This window comes from Callospermophilus lateralis, chromosome 9 (genome assembly GCF_048772815.1).
Source record: "Callospermophilus lateralis isolate mCalLat2 chromosome 9, mCalLat2.hap1, whole genome shotgun sequence".
Classification (NCBI taxonomy): Eukaryota; Metazoa; Chordata; class Mammalia; order Rodentia; family Sciuridae; genus Callospermophilus; species Callospermophilus lateralis.
Genome location: NC_135313.1, coordinates 68539413 through 68561157, shown reverse-complemented (window position 1 = coordinate 68561157; position 21745 = coordinate 68539413). Strand labels below are relative to the sequence as shown.

The window sequence follows — 21745 nt, the reverse complement described above, 5'->3', positions numbered from 1 at the left end:
ACAACAAGCAAAAGAACATCATATTTGCATTGCTCATACCTTGGGATAACACATATTAACCCAGAGAGATGCATGCAGATGCAGTAGGTTATAATGTAGTAGAGGAACCCTTTATGTTATAGCTAGCACTAAACAAGCTTATTCTTTGTCCAAGGGTGATATTATCTCATCTTTCAAGTTTGCTCTTTGCAAGCACAACCCTGAGAAATGTACAGGTAAAGATTAGTCATAACCTTGTATTATTAATATGTGAAGCAAAAATGTGCAGAGACACTAAACCCATCTCAGATATCCTTTTCCCATCATGGATCCCTTGAAATAATCTTGAGACCCCCAGGGATCATGGACTATATTTTGAGAACCACTGGTTTAACTATAATTTCCTCTCAGAAAAATCATGTTGCCCTTTTCTCAGTAAGATATTACTTACATCCTACTGAAAAAAAAAATGTGCTAAAAATACCCTAGCATCTTCTCAGGACCTTTATGGATGCAGAAGATTGTAATGCTCACTTATCAGTCCTTTTCACATTTATTGGATAATTTGTTGTTTTATACATTTATACTTTAAATTATGATACTTTAACTTAGTAACTTAATTGTATCTATTATATTAAATCCAGAACAAACTCTGAATTTTGACTCTAATCTGTTAAAAGACAATGTGGAGGCTGGAGATAGAGCTTAGTGGTAGAGCATCTGCTTAGTATGCATAAAACCCTGGGTTTGACTCTCAGCATCACCTACCAAAAAAAAAAGAGGAAACAGGTATCCACCTGGTACATTGCCTAATATGTTTTACAAAACTATAGACCTGTGAAATGTGAAATGCTGCATTCTGTGCTCTCTGGTAATTTTTTAAAGCATAAGAATTATATGTAGAATCTGAAATCAGCAGTAAGAGAGCCACTTGTCTTTATTTAATCACAGGATCTCTAGCTAACACTTTTCCCAGTGTTGTATTTTAATGTCCTCTTACTGAATTTGTAATCCCTACAAAGACATTACTAGAATTTGAGAGTAGGAGAAAAGAAGACTTATCTAATTTTTCAGTTGTACCTAATGTGTTTCACTTTCTGAACTTTCTTCCTTGATTAAACCTAATTGTTGAGCTGGCAATATAGTTCAGTTGATAGAGTGCTCACTTTGCATGCATAAAGCCCTGGGTTCAATCCCCAGCACCACACACACACACACACACACAAAAAAAAAAAAAAAAAAAAACACCTAATTGTTACGTTATGAAAGTTGACTTTTTCCCTGGAAGATGTTTTCTTTGACAGTTAGTCATCTTTCCATATTCTAGAGTCATAATAAAACTGTTGTAAAGTAGTTTCCACCTATTCCATGTCATTAACCTGTGATTTTTTTTTTTCTTCTCTAATCAGTCCCTTTTGGAAACACCATAAATCTGAGATGGGTATCTGTTTTCTTTCTTCTGCTGTGTTTATCGATAGCAGTATGATTTTTGCCTTCCAACTCAGTTTCATCTAAGTAATTCCATATCTGATATATTTGTCCACTGTTCCTTCTACCCCTAATTGCTCTTCACTATTGAGCATTAAGGACAACACATTTTCCTCTACATTTCATCCTAATAATACCAGAGGGGCCACTGACTTGTCTGTATCCCTTACTAAGAGCATCTGGACAATATTACTGCTGCTGGATGGACAAGAGGCCATAGGAGATCTCCTTGTTTTCCTTCTTATTGCTGCTAATTGAATATTTTCTCCTCCATCCTCTTTACCTGTGCCTGAGAATCCTCATTCCTGCCCCTGGCTCTTGATTCTTATATTGCTATAAGGATAAAATGACATCTTTTATATAAAAATGAATCTAAAACTCCTTTCTATTTTTTAATAAATGTCCATTCCTTTTGAAATGAAGATAAAGTTGGTGAGACCCTCAGTTTTGTTTTGAACTTTACTTTTCCAAGAACCTAATCTATTTTTTGGGATTTCTCCTGCCCTGAATTATTGTTTTTGTTGTTTCATTTTGTTTCTGTTTTCGTTTTAATGCAAGGAAAAATGGCCTGACATTAAAAGTAGAAACTGGAAGTGTAAACCAGATTTGAGGAACAGGTGGTAATGTGGTTATATGTGTCTTAAAACTTGGTGTTCCTCAGCCAGGGATGTAGCTTAGTGGTAAACATAGGATGTACAAGGCCCTGATTCAGTCCTTATTCTCACACACACACACACGCTTCTACAACAGACGCCAGAAGTGAACATGATGTATTGGACAGATTGAAACTTTAGAATGGCTAATAAGAGAGAGATTGGGCCTGTTTAGTAGAGTTGATATGAGAATAGATCATATAACTAAAGAAAGGTAGAAGAGGGAAAGAGCAGTGTACCCAGTTCTGAACATTAGAGACTTTTCAGAGACTTTTAGAGACTTGTTCCTTATAACCTAGGAACAAGAGGGACCAATGAAAATATCAAAACGTAAGAAATATCATATAATTCTGGGAACCAAAAATAGTTTTAAGGAGGAGCTGGTTGGTCATATAAAATGCTTTCAAATTAAATTCCAAATTATGCAGAATGAGAGCTTTAAAAAAAAAACCATTAGATTTTTATGGTGAAATCTCAGAAGAATGGAAGAATAAAAAACAATTTAATAGTTAAACTTCCATTATAACATTTATAAATCAAACAACATGCAAGAAATCAACCACCTGAAGACTCTGGAAACCAAACTTGACATATTTTGGAGGAGAATAAAAAATGTGAATCAAGTAATTGGCTAAAAATGAATTTCCAGTTTTCCAGAGTTTTGTCCTGATAGTGGCCATAGTTGCAGTGGAGGCATAGCAGTAGCTTAAATTCCAGCAGAAAGCCCACTGTAATTCTTGCTAGAAGAACCAGGAAGGAGAATGAAACCAGAATATCCATGATTACTAGAAAGTGAAGGAACCCTAGAGAAAGAGAACCCTAAATTCTGTTTAAACTCATTCCAAATCTCTGGCTCTCCCAAGGCTAACAGGACTAACTGAAAGCAGTTTGTAGTTAAGGTTTAACCATCTGATCTGAACTGCTGCTCTCCATGGAAGTGAGTTTGGAGTCAGCTGACCAATTTTTTTTTATTGTAAAAACAAACATGCCAACACTTTCAGCACCATGTAACATAATAATTACAATGTTTAAGATATGGTCCAAAATTACTCAATATATGAAGAGCCCAGAAAATGTGACCCATTTACAAGAGAACAAATGCCAATCCTGAGATGATTCTGAAATTCAGAGTATCAGGAAAGAACTTTATCAGCTACTACTTTTAAGTTCAGTTCTTTATTAGCAAATAGTTGAGTAAGAGTAGAATTAACAGTAAGATACCCCGTTTTAGTGCTTTTTTGTGTGTGACAGGCCAGTCTTAGAATCCTAGAGCTAGTTTGACTTGGTACGATATGTAAATGTTACCATTCTTTGTTTCCCTCTTTATGCTGGATAACTAACTGTAACATTTAGTTTCTCTAGCAGCCAAGGCCAAGGATTATGGCTGAGTAATTAAACACAGGCAAAAAGGCACAACTTCCAGTCACAACTACTCTATGTGCTAGAATTCAGACAAATTATTTGATCTCTCCAAAGCAAGCTAAGTTTGTAAGCAAACTTTAAAATCATCATTAAGTACTTAATATGTGAGGTTATGTGGATTAAGTTAAAAAATGCATGCAGATTAATTAATAGCTATTTTCAAGAAGATATCTTCTGTTCATCATGGTAATGGTAACAACTTTAAATTTGTACTTAACTCTGGAAAGCAGTATGGAGATTCCTCAAAAAACTAAGAATGGAACCATCACATGACCCAGATGTCCCATTCCTTGCTATTTATCCAAAAGAACTAAAATCATCATACTGTAGTGATATAGTTGCTTCAGTGTTCATAGAAGCACAATTCACAAGAGCCAAATTATGAAGTCAGCCCAGATGCCCAGCAATAGATGAATAGATTAAGAAAATGTAGTGTATATACACAATGGAGTTTTACTTACTCATAAACAAGAATGAAATAATGGCATTTGTAGTGTATATACACAATGGAATTTTACTTATTCATAAACAAGAATGAAATAATGGCATTTGCCAGTTAATGGATGGAATATCATGCTAAGTGAAATAAGCCAGATTCAGAAAATCAAGGGTTGATGTTTTCTCTCATGTGGAAGCTAAAGCAAAATAAGGGAAAGCAGGTGTTGGGATGCACTTTCATAAATATATAGGGAAGATGAGTAGAAGATAAAGAATGGGAGGGAAGGTAGAAGAATAGGAAAGAGGGAAAATATGAAATGATTGTAACAAAATCATGTTATATACATGGATAAATTTGCCAAAGGGGATTTCACCATTATGCATATGTAGGAAGTACCAGTCAAAAAAATAAATAAATGAGTGAAAGGAAGATTAGTAGAATAGAGGAAAGAATGGGGGCAGGGTGGAGGGGTGGAAAACTATGGGTAATGAAGGTTGAAATTAAATTCCTTGAGTGTATGATTTTGTCAGAACAAACCCAAATATTCTGCACAACTGTAATGCTCTAATTTTTTTAAAAAATCTTTTTGGTTAAAGAAAAAGATTATCCCAAATCAGTTCTGTTTAAGCATAGTGTTTAGGGAAACAAAGAAAGGAGTATGAGAAGCCTTACTTAAGTTGGTCTTGACTTATGTAATTTCTATTGAAAGGCATCCCCACAATTAATATCTACCTCTTACAAAAATAAATTCAAAAAGAAATATATAGACGGTACTTAATAAAAAGTAAAAGACTTAAAAAACATAATTTCAAAAGTATTAATCTTATTTCAGATTAATGTCAGAATTGAAATTATAATAATTGAGATAGTACTGGTAAAAGATTTTACCTTTCTTAAAAAGCATGTTGTATCATAGAATTGATAGAGATGGGGGGGGTTACATTAAATCAGAACTCTGTAAAAAAAAAAACTTGGAAGTAATTAGGGTGTTTAATTTTATTTTTATATTGTTTATTTTTTTGCCACTTCCTTCAGAACTCTGGGATGAATCCCATTTTGCCCTGGAGTTGTTCCCACACTGGCAGTGGGTTTGCCTAGCACACTGTGTCATGCAGAACAGATTTTGTTCCATGCAGAAGAGGATTTTGTTCCTCTTGCTTTGCTAGGTTTTCAGGAATGTTAAGGAGGGTGTGAGAACCAAAGATTTTGTATGTCCATGAATTCCTATAGATTAAATACAGTTTCTTTGTATTTTTTATCTTTTGTCTTCAAACTTATTTTACTATGCTTTTATACTTATTCTTATTAAATTTCCTTTCATAATGTTTTTCTAGTTCTGTTTTACACCTGAATCTTTTCCTTTTCTCGTTCTCCTTAATTTAGCCAAATCCAATGTTTGACTTCATCATCCATTTTTACCTGAGTGTATATGTATGTATAACTGGTAAGGAAATCTTCAACCTCAGTCTGTCCTTTAACATTTCATTCTTAAGTTTCAAAAATCTAGATAATAAGTGAGTCCTTACTTCCAGTTTATTTTTTCACTATTTATTTTAACTTTTCTGTAGTAAATTATATCAAACTAGTTATTTATATCATAGGTGTTCACAGTTTATATTTCCTTTACCAATCCATCCTTTATTACCTTGGTGTATTTCTTGGTTTACATTATTCAAAGTAAGAGCATAATTCACTTTTCTGTTTTAAGAGCATAATTCTGTTGAGCATCATCCAGAACTAAACAAAAATTGACTATGCTTAGTTGCCCGAACCACCAAAAAGTAAATATTTCTTTGCATTTAAGGCTCCCAACTAAAGTTAAGAGGGGGTCTTTGATATGAGCTCTGGAATAAAGTGATAGGCATTGCTATAGGCAAGGGAAAGTAGCTCAGTGACACAGTGCTTGCCTACCAGGCACAAAGCCTTGGGTTCAATCCCCAGCAATGTAAAAATAAATAACTGTAGTCTTTTCAAGGTAAAGTTCTTTATATATGAGAAAATGTGAAAGAGTTTAGTCAAATCGTTTTTTAAAAGTTCCATAAGTCTATATAATTTTACTTTCATTTTTAGTAGCAGCTATAACAAAGATAACTGTAAGGGAAAATATACATTTCTTTTTTTGAGAAGTTGATATATACCAAATCCTGGAAGGTAACCCAAAACATTTTTTTCCTTTTAGTGTTGGGGATCAAACCCAGGGCTTTGCACATGCTAGGCAAGTGGTCTTCCTCTGAGCCACATCCCTAGCTCATTTTCCATTGTCTTTTCATTAAGAATAAACCTGTAGTTGTATGCAGTGGCACACACCTATAATCCTAACAACTTGGAAGGCTGATGCAGGGAGATTGCAAGTTTTTGAGGCAAGGCTGGGCAACTTAGTGAGATCCTGTCTCAAAATTAAAAGGGGGGGGGGGGCGGCAGGGGAACTGAGGATATAGCTTAGTGGTAAAGCACTCCTGGATTCAATCCCCAGTACCAAGTAAATAAATACACAAACTTGAGCCTGTATGGTTACACACAACTATAATCACAGATACTCAGAAGGCTGAGGCAACAGGATCAAAAGTTTAAGGCCAGCCTGGGCAACTTAGTGAGATCCTGTCTCAAAATAAAAACAATAACTCAGGGCCTGGGGTTGTGGCTCAGCAGTAGAGCACTTGCCTAGCATGTACAAGGTCCTAGATTCAATCCTCAGTACCACATAAAAGTAAATAAATAAATAAGGATATTTTTAAAAAACATAACTCAGTAGTAGAGAGCTTGTGTAGTATGCATGAGGCCTTGGATTTGATGCCCAGTGCAGCAAAATAATAAGTAAATAAATCTGGTTTTAGACTAGCAAAATATTAGCTACTCATTTTTCTCCTTTTTAAATATTATGTCATATTAAACAACATATATTTTTACAATACCTAAAGTTGAAGTTTAAATTGATTTACACTAAGTCAAAATTCTCTCAATTCACATAAGAGGAAATTTAAGGAAACATTTCACAACATCCTCCAACTGTTTCAGATGGGTTTATCTTAATGGATTTAGTTGAATGACTTTTCCAGTGCTATACTGGAAGTGTATTTGACATGTAAAACTCATTTCAGCATTCATTCTACAAGATTCACATTTCCAAACTGGTAGTTGGAACAGCTTATGATGTTAAGTATTTTAAGTTTTAGTATCTCAAAATAAATTCATTTGTTGAATGATGTAGTGCTTAAAATCTAAAATAATATTCAAAAATTCTCTTGCATTCTTATTTGAAGTTAAAATAACCTCATCTTCCTGAAGTACAGGATCCACTCAGATAATATTTGAGAATAGAAAAAAAATTTTTAAATGTCTTTTTCTATTGTTTACTTACTCTGAGATGCTCACCAAACAGAGAAATTTTCATTAAGTAAGGTAATAGCATCAAAAAGAAAGTCTGGATTTCTAAGAAAAGTATTCAAGTCGCCATTGACTTATATCGGTCCTAAATCCTTTGAAAAATAATTTTTTGTAGTGATAGATGGACAGCATGCCTTTATTTTATTTGTTTATTTTTATGTGGTACTGAGGATTGAACCCAGTGCCTCACATGTGTTAGACAAGAATTCTGCCACTGAGCTACACAACCCCAGCCCTGAAAAACAAATTATTGTCTTCAGAAAGTTATGTAAGACTCTACAGTGGAAAATAACATCAATATTCTATACCCATGCTAAATAAACCCTACTTCAAAACATCTGTCAGGAAACTGCTCGCCTTTTTTTTTTTTTTTTTTTTTTTTTTTGGTTTGGTTTTGGTTTTGTTTTTTTCCCAATTAGCATGTTAAGAAGTCCCTTTTTGAAATTTTTTTTATTGGATGCCACTCTGATTTTTCATTTGACATACATGAGCAGATTAATTTAGTATGAATGATAGAAGGTGTAGATATTGCTTAGTATAACCAGTAATGCTTTTCTTAAGTAACAGAACAAAAATAATAGTAAGTAGAGCTATGTTCTTTACCTTCGTGGCTCAGGCGGCCAAGGCAGGAGGATTGAAAGTTCAAAGCCAGACTCAGAGCCTTGCCTTAAGTAACTCAGTGAGACCCTGTCTCTAAATAAAATACAAAAACAGGTTGGAGATGTAACTCCTTGGTTAAGTGCCCCAGGATTCACTCCTCAGTACCAAAAAGGAAAAGAAAAGAAAAAAGAAAAAAACTAAATTTAGATACTTCATAGAAATCCCTAAGTGAGTCTTCCCTTTATCCACTGCTTGAACACCCAGGGCATCTTTTTACAACAAATTCACACACACTAGTTATCAAATCCAAACATCACAGAAGTAAATTGGCACCAGTTAATTTACTAAGCCAAACAAAAGTGTATTATTCTTTTCCAGCCTTTTCTTTCACCTGTCTTCATCTCCACTAGATTTTAATGATTCTTTAAAGAAGCAGTCATTCCTATTTCCTGTCAAAATCAAAATTGGAAACTAGGATATCATCTTTACCACTTTCTGTAATACATCTTCAGTTTTAGGCTAAAATTACAAAGTAATTCTTTTTGGTTCTTTCCAGATCCTAATAAAATAACATATTAAGAATTTTTAATAGTAATTTTTCAAAGGAAGCCATTTCATTTAATATAAACACTTCATTATTATTTAACATATTAATTGCCAAATAATTTTATTCTCTTTATATCTGCTCTGACTTTTTGATGTGGTTTTAATAATATAATCTATTTAAAAGTTGTTTTGTCGTAGTGTCCTAAGTGACTGGCTAGCTTTAAAATGTTACCTCTCTTCCTGTCCATACTAAAATCTGTTAAGTGTTGTAATTGTACTTAATGCCAAAGAATAACCTTGTCTGCCACTTTTAAAAACAAACTGTGATTGTGAAAATGTCTTCTGACTACTTTTAAAAAAGCTCAGTAAAACAGTTTTAGTTCAGAAGGCGTGGCCTAAATGTTTGCTAGACAGAGTTGCAGCAAGAAAATGATCTTTTTTTTTTAACCTCAATACCATGATATAATATATAAAATCAAATTGTTTAGATTGCCAACATTTTATTTTACTAATTCTATGCTACTTCAAAATAATACTTTACATATGGTGTAGGTATTCATTTTTAGGAAAAAGCTAGGAAATGAGAGCAATATATACTGGAGAACATGTTAATTTTAAGAAAAACAAACTGAAATCAAGTCTTTGTCATCTTAGAGGACAAGTAAGACTCCTAAGATATTCAAAGCAATCTTTTGAAAAGCAAAATTAAAAGGGGAGATACTCAGGTGATAAAACAATTAAGTAAAAATTGTCATTTTACTAATAGTGACAGTGACCTTAATTGAAGAAGATCAAAAGTCACCAAAGATATGTCCTCTGGTTTGGATTTGAATTTGAATTATATAGTTTGGGCTGAATTATGATTATATAATAGCCATTCTTCAAATCTCAGAATTTGTTAGTTTGTAGCTTCAGAAAGTACACAAAGATTTCTACATATATTTAAAGACTTTTTAAAAATCTGAACCATAGAATATAAAGCATTACAACATGTTCTTTAGTGTTGACTTTTTCAAAGATCAAAACAATTGCAATACCAGTGTAAGCCACAGGGTGGGAGTGAAAGGCAAGAACTTGTATTGAAGCAGCTTAAATATATAATTACATGATCTTTATAAACCTTTAAAATGCTTGTTAAATAATAAGTAGCTGTAACTTGGTTTTATTTTTTCTTCCTCTTATTACAGCTGCATTCCTTAGCAAAGAACCTACAAAAACAAAGACATTAATACATATAGGCCATTATTAGTATTATCAAAAGGAGTTAATACAAAGGTTTCACTCAATTTCTAGTCATATGAGGTGCTTGGTATCACAGTAGCGATTTTTATCAATAATTGAATTTGTGGAATTCCTTGAATTTCCAGTACTGAAGATAATAATTGAAGAATTACTATCAAATTACCAAAATGCTTCATGCTTTAATCTTTTTATTTTTATTTTCCTTTCTCCTTTATCTCATTTAAAGAAAAAATTCTGTTGGACATCATAAGCTATTATATATTTTGTGTATATATGTACACTCCCTCAATTTGTTTTTCAATGGAGAAGATAAATAAATGTTCCTTTGTGTTTTCTGTTAACCAAATCTCGTTTGAGTTTGGAAGCAATTTAAAGTATGATCGTTTTTTGTATCTTTAAGGTGAGAAGACAAGAGGTTTCTTCTCCTAGAAAAGAAACTTCACCAAGGAGTCTTGGCATTCCTTCATTCCATGAAAGGTAGTTCTGCATCCTTTTTTGCCACCTCTTAAAAATTACAAATTTTGAAATATGCAGTTATTTTTATATATATATAAATTTTAGCAGTTGTAAGAAAACAACTCTCTTTTAGAACTGGAAGAAACTAACCAAGGCTCCTACATGTTAAAATGACCTAAAATAAGTCATACAGTTAATAGCAGAGCTAGAAGTAAAAGTTGAATTTTCTAAAGTTCTACTATTTCAATAGACCATGTATTGTGGTCACATTATTTTATATGGATGAATCCTATTGTGAACCTTATCAAAGTGAGGACTATTTCATAATTCTATTTATGATGTTTACAGAGAAAAAAAGTCTGTACATTGAAGTTAATGTGTGAATAAGCCAGCATTAATGTGATGTGTGAATAATAGATATTCTGATCTACACTACATTTATGTATTAGAACTTTTAATTTAGCACTTATTTTGTGCCTGGTTCTCCAAACATTAGAGTTGCTTTTGGTAACATTTTCTACAAATTTAAAATAACTTTTAACATTTTTTTAATCTAGTAGTACATAAAATAGTGGTATGTAAATTTTATTATGATAAAAAATATTTGGAGTTAGTTTACATTTTAAAATATTGATTTGTTTTTAGGGGTAGTATAGAGAAGACTTTCTGGGATCTCAAAGAAGAATTCCATAGAATATGCATTCTAGCAAAAGCACAAAAAGACCACTTAAGCAAACTTAACATACCAGACATTGCAACTGGTAAGGTTTGATTTAACTTTCAGTCATTTTGATTATGTTGGTTGAATTCGTTTTGAATGTGAAATATTTGTGAATGGCTTCTTAAGTGCTAAGGATCTCCATCTTACCCCACACCCACTTATACTTGAATTTTGTGCTGTATTAAGTTCTGTAATGTATTATGTGCTGTAATTATTGACTTTTTTTCCTCTCTATCTTCATTATACATGATATGTATAGACTGAATAGAATGACCCATTTACTAGTCAGCTTGATTAGAAATCCCATCTTAAAAAAATACAAAATAAGTATAAAATATGCCTCTCAAAGTTTTTGGTTGCTATTTAGAGATCATATTGCACTTTAACTCATATGTTAGTAAGCAGCCTTGAAGAAACACTACCACATATGAGCTAAGCATTTTACTTAGCTCATATGTGGTAGTGTTTGTTTTTAACTTCTACCTAAAATTACATTGAACTCTATGGATAGTTTCTGATAATTTGGTTCAAGAATGAAAATGTAGTATGCACATTTCCTAAGGGCCATTTCTATTGGAGGCACAAAATATAAACTTAGTATTAAATACAGCTTAAAAGGAATATCTATTTTACATATGTGTTGCTGTGTATTATTTAAAAGTTCTGCACTTCCCTGAAGTCCCAGACCGGTTTGAGTCTGATAACAAGCACTTCTGTAAACAAAAGGAAAGTAAACTGATCATTTGTAATGATAAATTCTCTTTTACCCTTGTGAGTTATTCTGCAGATAATTCCCAAGTGATGTGATTTACAGTTTTCACTCTGAACGATACTGCAGCAATACTGACTAGCACCCCTTTAATTAAAGATCACATTTCATTTCTTATAGCTCTAACATCTAAGCTGTTGAAAAATCATATTACAGTCAAATTTTGCTTTCTGCAACTACTACATTTTGTTTTCAGAAAAGCTATACAGTGTAGTGAGGAAGAAACAAAACAATCTCTATAAATAGGCATAATTTGTTTCTTCCCCTTCCTTACCCCTACATCCCCCAAAAGAACTCAATTTCTTCATCTTAACTTTTGACATTTTCATGAGAAATTGATCTTTGGACAGACTAAAGATATAGTGTCTGAAGCAAATATTTTTATTTAAAATATGCTAGCTACATGGAGATGTAGTACCTAGAATTCATAAATATGCTTTGTGAACATCAACATCTTATCAAAACATTGCAATGGTGATATATTCTTTGCTACACAGAGAACATACCCCATTATCAATGGCTTAATACTTTGACCATTTTTAAATTGCACAGGTCTAAATCTGAGTATGTATCTGTCAACTAGAACACTGGGTGTTTAACTTCAATTTCTTTCCTACTAAAACTTATGCTTCCTAGCATTATTCTTATGCTTTATATAACTATGTCACAAATAATAAATACAACATTATTCTTGAAATATTTTAGATATTTTATGCTAGAAAATTCACTGACATTTTGTTTGGTCCAAATAGAAACCAAAACATCAAATATTTTGCCCTAACAGTAGTAGATCAAATGGGAAGAAAGAAATAGGAATTAAAGATACCTATTTAGAGTTTTCAAATATGTATTCTACTTTGAATGAAAATATAGAGGAAGTATTTCAAAAATGATTTGTATAATAAATCTGGAAAACAGTATATTTAACAACATTGTCCCTATGTTATTTTTGTTAAAATTTGATTTTTACTTTAAAAGAACTGAATATTTATTTGTTTTAAAATGATGAGTTAATAGAATTGTACATTTCCTGTTTATTACTTTATTTTTTCTATTCACCCACATATGGCAATAGTCTTGAGAAAGGATAAAGATAGAAATGTATGTTTAGCAAATATATCTTAAGGAAAAATTGCTGTTTGATCCAAAGGGAGGATCCTATTTCATTGGCAATTAGGAAAGAAGAATATATAGGATTAGGGATTACAATCAGGTAAATTTTTTTGTCAGTATTAATGGTAATTAGACTGAGAAGTAATCTAATGAGTAGCTGTACTCAGAATTTGGAAATTTTTTGCATCTTACTTGCTTTTCCTTCTCTGAAACAGACAAAATAGAAAAACTATTTGCTCACCTCAACATGGTTCTCTGTATGGTGTCAGGATGACAAGTATTTTCATGCAGCTCATTTGACTTTTAAGTTTTCTAAGCTCAGATTTCTAGTAGCCTTAGGAATCCTGGGTTTAAATCTCCTTTCAATAGATATTTACTCTCATCACATGAGCAGATTAATTCAAATTATTTTAATGTGGCTGAAGTTGTATACCAGCTATCTGTGCTAAAAGAAAATATCAGGTTTATTACAGCTGTTTGATTTCTCCATGTTTTCTTTGCAAGGGGGATAGGTCAACTGCTAGGAAAGTAATTCCAAGCACATTTCTGTCAATTTGAGGACTCCTCTCTATATATAGAAACCAACATGTTCAATTTAGCATAATGGTTCCGAGTTAGTACAGACTCAAGTTGAAGACTGCTTGGGTTCCAGTGCCAGATACACCACTCACTAGCTGTGTAGCCTTGGAATTAACCTTTCCATCTCCCGGTTTGTTCACACATGAATTGGGGATAATAATAGTGCCTACCTTGAGATTATTCTGAGTACTAAATGAATTAAGACACATATAACAATTATAACAGTGCATGGCACATGAAAGGGCAATTAATGTTAATAGTTGTTGCCATTAGCAGCAACAGCAGATTCTAAAGCATTCACCCTGATCTTGTGAAGATCATTTAATAAGTCTTTCCTCCTTCTCAGGTGTTACAGAATTTGATCATTGTTTCCTAGAATTTCTTGCCACCCTCAAGTCTACTTTCAGGAAAAATGACTACTTGAGAGTTAATGGACTGTTCAAGAACCTTAGAGTCAGAGAAATCCAACTAAGCAATTGAGCTTGTTTTCAATTATAGTACTTTTAGTCACAGAGTATGTAGTAAAGTAGGTTATTATTCTAGACTCTGTGAAGAAAAGAATACAGATTCATTCAGAATTCATTTATTGAGGACATACTGTGTGCCAGGCACAGGGCAGGATACTGGACAGGAAAGTGAGAAACAGAACATAATTTAGGACCTCAGAAAATCTTCTGTAATGGGAGAAAGAGAGGCATTCATAGAAATATAACACACAGTGTTCAGTCCTCAGGGCATCTAAGAGTCATGGGAGAACCATCCAGAGAAACTAATGTCTAGGCTAAGATTCGAGGAGCAAATTAATAGTTGGGCAAAGAGAATGGGAAAAGACAGGACAAATCAGGCAATTTGCACAGCATGTGAGGTCCAGAGACAAGAGTATGATTATTTTGGAAAACTGCACAAAATTCATTACATGTGGAGTATGAAGTAAAGTGGGTATGGTGAAAGGTAAGGATGGAAAAGATGAACAAGGGGCCAGTTTTGAACAGTTACAAATGCTTTTCTAAGGACTAAGGGTTTGGGGAGTTTTATTAGGAAGATAAAATGACCAGATTTGAACTTTAGAAAAATTATTTTTAGAAAGAAGATAGAAGGGAAAGTTGCAATATAGAGAAAAAATTGAATATGAGACGACTTTAGAAGCATAGAAGCATCTCAAAGGTTGTAATAATCTAGTAAGAGGCGATGGTATGGACAAAAGAGAAGTAGTAGGTATATGACTGGATGACTAAAGAAGTTGGTTGCACATCATATCCAAAGACAAGATATCCTGTGTCAGAAATGTGCTTTAGCAAAGGATAGAGAGGTGTCATGAAACTACAAAAGTCAGAGGAATACAAAGGAACTGACATTTGTTAGATGGCTACAAACATGGATAGAAACCATGCAAGGTGCTCAGTGCACCCTATTCACTTAAACCCATATCACTGTGACTGTACTCAGTGATGTACAACTTCACTGGTAACAATCTTTTTATGATGCTAATTTTTAAATTTTTACTATTTATCCACTGAATAAGAATACTTACATTACCAAACTCACTGCCCTCTTAAAATGACATTGTGGAGCATAAGTTAACTTTTTCTAGTATTTGAATATCATTAACATGGGAAATGCTTTGATCTTTTTTTTCTTTTTGTATTGCAAAATATAACTATTTTTGATCTTATTTTATTAGTAGTGGTTTCTGAGATCTTACATCTGCATTTTTGTTTTTCTTGCCTCCCATGCTTCCAGCTCTTATTGATTTCTTTTCTGCTTTAACAACTCATACCCCCTTTTAATTTGCTATTTCAAACCAGCTATGAGCTAAAGAAACATCAAGCTCATTTGAATAAATCTAAAGTGAGAATAGAACTTAATTCATTTATCTATGGACTTGAAGCTCTGACTCCTCAGAAGTTCTTTCTTTCTAGCTTTTGACTATGTCCTATATAGCTGAATTTGTTGAATAACTAGGGTTTTATTTAGAACTATGTCAGCCCTGGTGCCTACTTGATATCTGCAACCCCTTTCCCCTTTTTTGTATGAGACAATCATACATTCACATGCGGTTTTCTTTACATGCATCCCCAAATTGCATCTTTTGCTTCTATCCTCTTCCTTCTTCCCAGCCTCCATCACTGCTCCCTCATATTATTGAGAGCAGGATTATTCAGAGTAGACAAAGGCTAAACTGATTAATGAGATACTTAGTTACACAGTGATATTGGGGGGAATAAATCATCTAATTCATGTAGTAAATAATAAATGACTTAATTTACATATATATACTTAGTAAGGATTTCCCCTTTTAACAACTTAGTTGTCTAAGCAAGCTCACAGTTGCAGTTTCCGATATTGACAAAATGTTTAAATGTATGCGCTATAAGCAAATGTTTTTTTAAGTGTGGAGCAGTGTAACTGTGAACAAAAATGCAAAGCTCACAGCAAAAGACCTAGGAAAAGACAAAGTAGTTAAACTGTTACTAATAAGCTTGTTCTACTTCACCTGCTGCAGGCTGATAATATTCCTATGCAAGATGGTAGCAATGTAAAAACCCCAGTTGTTTTCAGTTGCCATAATAACCAAAAGAAAAAATAATACTTATAAGTTCAAAGGTGATTGAACAAATTTTTAAGAATGATTTGAATGTAAATGTTTCCTTTTTGTGTTCTTCCCCCCCCCCCCCCCCCAGAAACACAGTGCTCTGTGCCTATACAGTGTACGGATAAAACAGATAAACAAGAAGCGATGTTTAAGCCTCAGGCTAAAGATGATATAAATAGAGGTGCACCATGCATCACATCTGTCACACCAAGAGGACTGGGCCAGGATGAGGAAGACACCTCTTTTGAATCACTTTCTAAATTCAATGTCAAGTTTCCACCTACGGACAGTGACTCTACTTTTTTGCATAGCACTCCAGAGAGACCCAACATCTTTGGTCCTAGCACATCCGAGGCAACGTGCCAGGACAAATTTAATATGGAGCTCAGAGACAACACAGGAAACTTTCTTAAGACAGAAGAAACTCTGTTCAAAATTCAGGGAATTGACCCCATAGCTTCAGCTATACAAAACCTTAAAACAACTGACATAACAAAACCCTCAAATCTTGTGAACACTTGTATCAGGACAACTCTGGATAGAGCTCCATGCTTTCCTCCTGGAGACCAAAATGCGTTATATGTAAAAACATTCCCACTTCAGGACCCAACAGATGCACCTTTTTCCTCACTGGATTCCCCAGGAAAAGCTATCCGAGGACCACAGCAGGTAACTGTTTTGCATTAACATATTTTATTATGTGTGAACACACATTTTGCCACACGTGCACAGATATGCCTCTCTTTTATATTATCGGACATCCTTTTGAAATTAATAATTAGCCAAAGTTAAAAAGCTTTCAGTAAAACATGCAAGTCCTGTGATAAAGGACACGAAATTTTAAAAGATGAATATGCTAAAGCTCTATCATAAAATTTATGACAGATTTTAAAATGCATGTAAACCTTATCCATATCTAGCATGGTACCAGTTTCTTAGTCTCTTATTCAAAGCTTGTTTACTTGTACTAACAGAATTCATCATTAAATTTCATAATGTGAAATAAATGGTGTTTATCTATTAAAAAGTTTGTATATATCATACTGAATCTTCATAGGAACACAGTTATCTATAAGTAAATTATTGCATAATATATTCCTATTTATCAAAATAAATTATCATTTAATACTTCTATTATATTCTCAGTTTTACAGTACATAGATCTGTAAGGTTTAATGTTTGTTTTGGTTGCTAATCTGTCACTAATATCACCACCTAATACATTTTTTAAATAGTGTCTGCATATGTATGGTTTTAATCAAATATTTAATGTTTCCAACAAGCCTGAAAACTACTTATACCTACCAGTCCACTTTTACTCTCCCTTGTAGGTTCAGATTCTACCACAGAATGATTCTATTTGTTTAAAAAAAAAAAAAAAAAAAGTTATAATGCCTGAGGGCAAATTAAAAATACATAATTATTACAGTAAACAGAAGCTTATAAAAATACAGATTGACATAAATATCTATATAACTTGCAAACATTTGTTTGATGGTCTCTGCTTTGAGATATTTAATTTTTTTAAACACTTGATTAAATATCCTTTGGCTTTAAGTACTCCTATAGGTTATAGACTTTTTCATCAACATGCAAAGAAGGCAGTAGTCAAGCAGTAGTGTATTTTAGTAACGAAAAACTAGGCATTGCTGACAAGCCTTAATTTTAAACTCACTTATGTTCTACATTGTACCTTATTTCACATCAGTCTCAGTTATAGTTGTTACTAAATGAAACAAATTAAACAATTTCATTTATTGCAAGTAGAATTCCTGCAGAGCTGTGAACTGTATCAGTTCTAATGCTTGTTACTTTTTTCTCCTTTATCTCTCTTGCCTGTTCTTTGACTAGTTAGTCTGTGCATGCATGTTTCAGTAGATGGCACCCTGTATTGTACATTTGCTTTCTATACTGCAGCAAGGGAAACAGCTGGTATGTGATTACAACTTGATGGAAAAGTATTCAACTTAAAAAATGCAGGAGAATTGGTGTTGAGCTATCACAAGACATGGGGCATAAGGTTAGACAATTGATATTTTAGCAGAAAAAGCAAAAAAAAAAAATTAGTATGATTTGAAGGCCATGTTACAGTTTCGGATTGAAAGAATAGTTCTTAAAATGGGTTTTAAAAACATTTTAGTATTTTATTCGTATTAATAAAGTTCAGGGCTGGGGTTGTAGCTCAGTGGTAGAGCACTTGTCTCGTGGGGGGGGGGGCACTAGGTTTGATTCTCAGCACCGCATATAAATAAATAAAAATAAAGGTCCATCAAAAATTTTTTAAAAAAATAAAGTTCATATGATGAATACAAAATTCTTGAGTTGTGGGGCTGGGATTGTGGCTCAGTGGTACAGCACTTGCCTAGCATGTGTGAGGCACTGGGTTCAATTCTCAGCACCACATACAAATAAATAATTTAAAAATTTCATCAACAACTAATAAAAATATTTTTAAAAAATTCTTGAGTTGTTCATAGTAATAGAAGTGATTTTGGTTACATATTACAAGTTTTTACTTTATATCAATCAGTACTACTAAACACCTATTTTATACATGCAGTTATCATAGCAAAGATTTTAAAAGAATCAGCTTATTTTTGTTCCATGTGATATTTCTAACTTTTGTTGAGTCAGTGATTGGGCTCCTAACTAAACTCTATGAAGAGACTAAATCTGAACTATTAGATAGTTCCTACTATAGATCCTACTGGAGAAGGATTTTTGAAGATAAATTGGCAGTGGAAGATTGGTTTATCAAATTTGGAAACTAAATTATTTCTAGGTTAAATTTTTTAAATCTTCTATCTGTAGCCATATCAATTTTTCATTAAACCTTTTTTTGTTTAAAATGCAGATAGGAAAATTTGTTTCTTAATTAGCTCAACTAAATTTTTGTTTATATACTCATGACAATTTTTTTCATAGAAAATATTTTTCTAAAAAAAATTATTTTGCCCCAAATTTTACATAATCTCCATTTTAAATATTACTATATTTCTTATGAAAAGAATTGAGTCCATGTTATTATAAGCCCTTTATACTGAATCTTGCTGCATAGACAGATTTTATGTATTTACAGAGTGTATATCTGTCCAGTAAGATGTTTATAAGAAAACAGGCCATGCTTTTTTTCAATTAGTGATATACTATTTATGTAAATAATTGTTTAACTGAAATGAAGGAAGTTAAGGGAATGAAAACTGTCAGATGCTAGACTATGCTGTCTTCCTTTACAAACATATTAGTAATAGGAGCATAAAGAATTCTTTTTAAATTGGCTTCATGGGATGATTCTCCTCAAAATACCAGAATTTAGCTATGTCCAGGTAATTTATGTATGTCAAGGTAAGAAAGATTTTTTTTAAATAATCTATACAGTTAAGGATAGTAAGAAATTTTTCCATCAACACCTGAAGGCACCTACTATTAAGCTAAATGATATATCTCCTCTTTCTAGAAGTTTTTTGTTTTGTTTTGTTTTGTTTTGTTTTTTGAGATAAATGCAGTTTTTGAAAGGCATTTATTTGCTGGTAGTTGTAATAGAGGTTGTTCTATTAAATTATATTTTTTCCATAATTCTTTAACTGGACAAATGTTGACAAGTTTCACTTTATTCAGAAAGAATAAAACCAAACTATTAACTAACAGAAGCAAAATAAGAAGAAAGAATGTATCTGATGGTAGATTTTGTTGAATATTAATTCAAATATTTAAGTTTTTCCCAAAATACTGAACCCAAAGAATCTGCTTAGTAGTTAAAAAGAAAAATTTTCTTTTTAAAAATCAAAATGCTGTTTCTCATATATATGTATGTATATATATGTATGTATGTATATATTAAGTATTTGCTTATCAAAGTAGGGAAATTTACATTGCTTTGGATTAAGCAGTGTAATCACATGTGCAGTGTGCCATGTGTTAATAAAAGCCCTATTACTTAAGATTTCTGTTATAAAATACAATAGAATTAATTTAATTAAAATGTCCTATTAAATATTGACTTATTCCTAAACTACTACTGTTGACGTAATTGAGTATTAAAATTTGCTCATGCTACAGTTGCAGTGTTTTTAAATAAGATAAAATTTGGAAGTGTGTTCCCAGTTCTGTTTTTTTTGTTGTTGTTGTTGTTTGTTTGTTTTGTTTTTTGCGGTACTGGGGATGGAGCCCACTCTATCATAGAGCTACACCCCCAGCCCAAGTGATTTTTAATCAGAGTTTGGTTATCTTTATGAAAAAGAATTGAGTCATGTCCTTGTGCTAACTCCATGGAAAGGTAATTTGCTTTTATATTAGGGAATTGTGTATATAATCTCATACATAATCATTCAAATACTTAAATTTGAAATTCAATGCAAGTTGATTTGAGTACAAGTAACAGAAGATGTTTTTGTTTGTTTCCTGCAGCCCCTTTGGAAGCCCTTTCCTAATCAAGACATTGACTTAATGGTACTAAGTGGCTCAGACTCAGAACTGCATATACCCCGAGTATGTGAATTCTGTCAAGCAGTTTTCCCACCATCCATTACATCCAGGGGGGATTTCCTCCGGCATCTTAATTCACACTTTAATGGGGAAACTTAAGGCACACTTAAAAACAGATATGTCAAGTTGTGTGATGATTTGGAGTTATTAATACTACAAATACTTGATTGTAAATTAAATTCAGAATCATTTATAGAAAAATCTAATATCACAGCTATTTGAATTTTTTTCTAAACTTATTTTGTAACTTTTATTATCTTTTAAAAGATCATCTTGTAAAAAAACCAATTCATTGTATTCATGTTTACAGTATTATTACCACAATTCAAAGTGATGTGGCTAACAAAGTTGTAAAATCATAATTTATGTTATATCAAATGTCTGAGCTTATTGCTTGAATTTCTAGTGAGAGCTATTGAGTTTGAAAATGTTGTAAATCTTAAGGGATTTTGTTTTGTTTTCATTTAAAATATTACATTATTTATACTACAAGTAATTTCTTTTAAGTAAATCTGTAAGAGGATAGCAGACAAAATAAAAATCTAATACTAAATCCAAGAAATTCGATGCCCAGTGATAATTATTTAAACACTTTAGATTATTTCTAATAACATATGTGGTTTTTAATTTTTGCTGTGTATACCTATATGATGAAATGAATTAAATATTAAAAGAGTTACTTATGTTATGATCATTAAAGTGTTCTTTGTTCCTGAGGTAAATAAATAAATAAGTCATATTTGTGGGAAGTTTATAAAAATCCTGTTTTCTCTTTATTAGCCTGATAGAAGGGTGATGACCGCATACAATGGCATGTATTACAATGGTACATCACTTTGAATTTTAAAATCATTTTCAAACTGAATATCTAAAGAAACATTTGCTTTTAATGGGAGCAAATATAAAAGCCTGTGAGGACTATCCATATTTATTAACTTAGATTAATTTAGATTAGAAACGTTAACATTCTTGTTGAGAAAATTGTTATTCATTGTTAGCAGCCTGATTGATGGCCACTGGAAGACATTTGAAAGAGCGGATACCAAATTCAGAATTCTGCAAAATTGTTTAAAATAAGGCTTCCTTTCCTTTTTCTTCCCTATGATTCTTGCATTGGGGATTTATCTTTTCCCCTGGTTTTTAAAAATATATGAGGCATAGCTTCCATTTTATGAAGCAAACATTGATTTGCAGCTCTCAAATAGAAATTTAAGCCTTCATGAAGCAAATGTTTTAAACTGGAGGGTTTGGAATGGGGGGATTTGAGCAGGCCCCT

At 32.5% G+C, this 21745-nt stretch overlaps 1 protein-coding gene across 2 annotated transcripts in view; it reads left to right on the top strand.

The window, feature by feature from the left end:
• Positions 1–21176, top strand: part of Tank (TRAF family member associated NFKB activator) — a 76930-nt gene extending 55754 nt beyond the window's left edge. For both annotated transcript variants that reach the window (XM_076865731.1, XM_076865730.1), the window contains exons 5-8: positions 10154–10230; positions 10855–10970; positions 16073–16653; positions 20392–21176. In XM_076865731.1, the coding sequence (XP_076721846.1) occupies positions 10154–10230; positions 10855–10970; positions 16073–16653; positions 20392–20568 (951 nt within the window). In that variant the 3' untranslated portion in view covers positions 20569–21176. The remainder of the gene's footprint in view (positions 1–10153; positions 10231–10854; positions 10971–16072; positions 16654–20391) is intronic.
• The last annotated feature ends 569 nt before the right edge of the window (positions 21177–21745 follow it).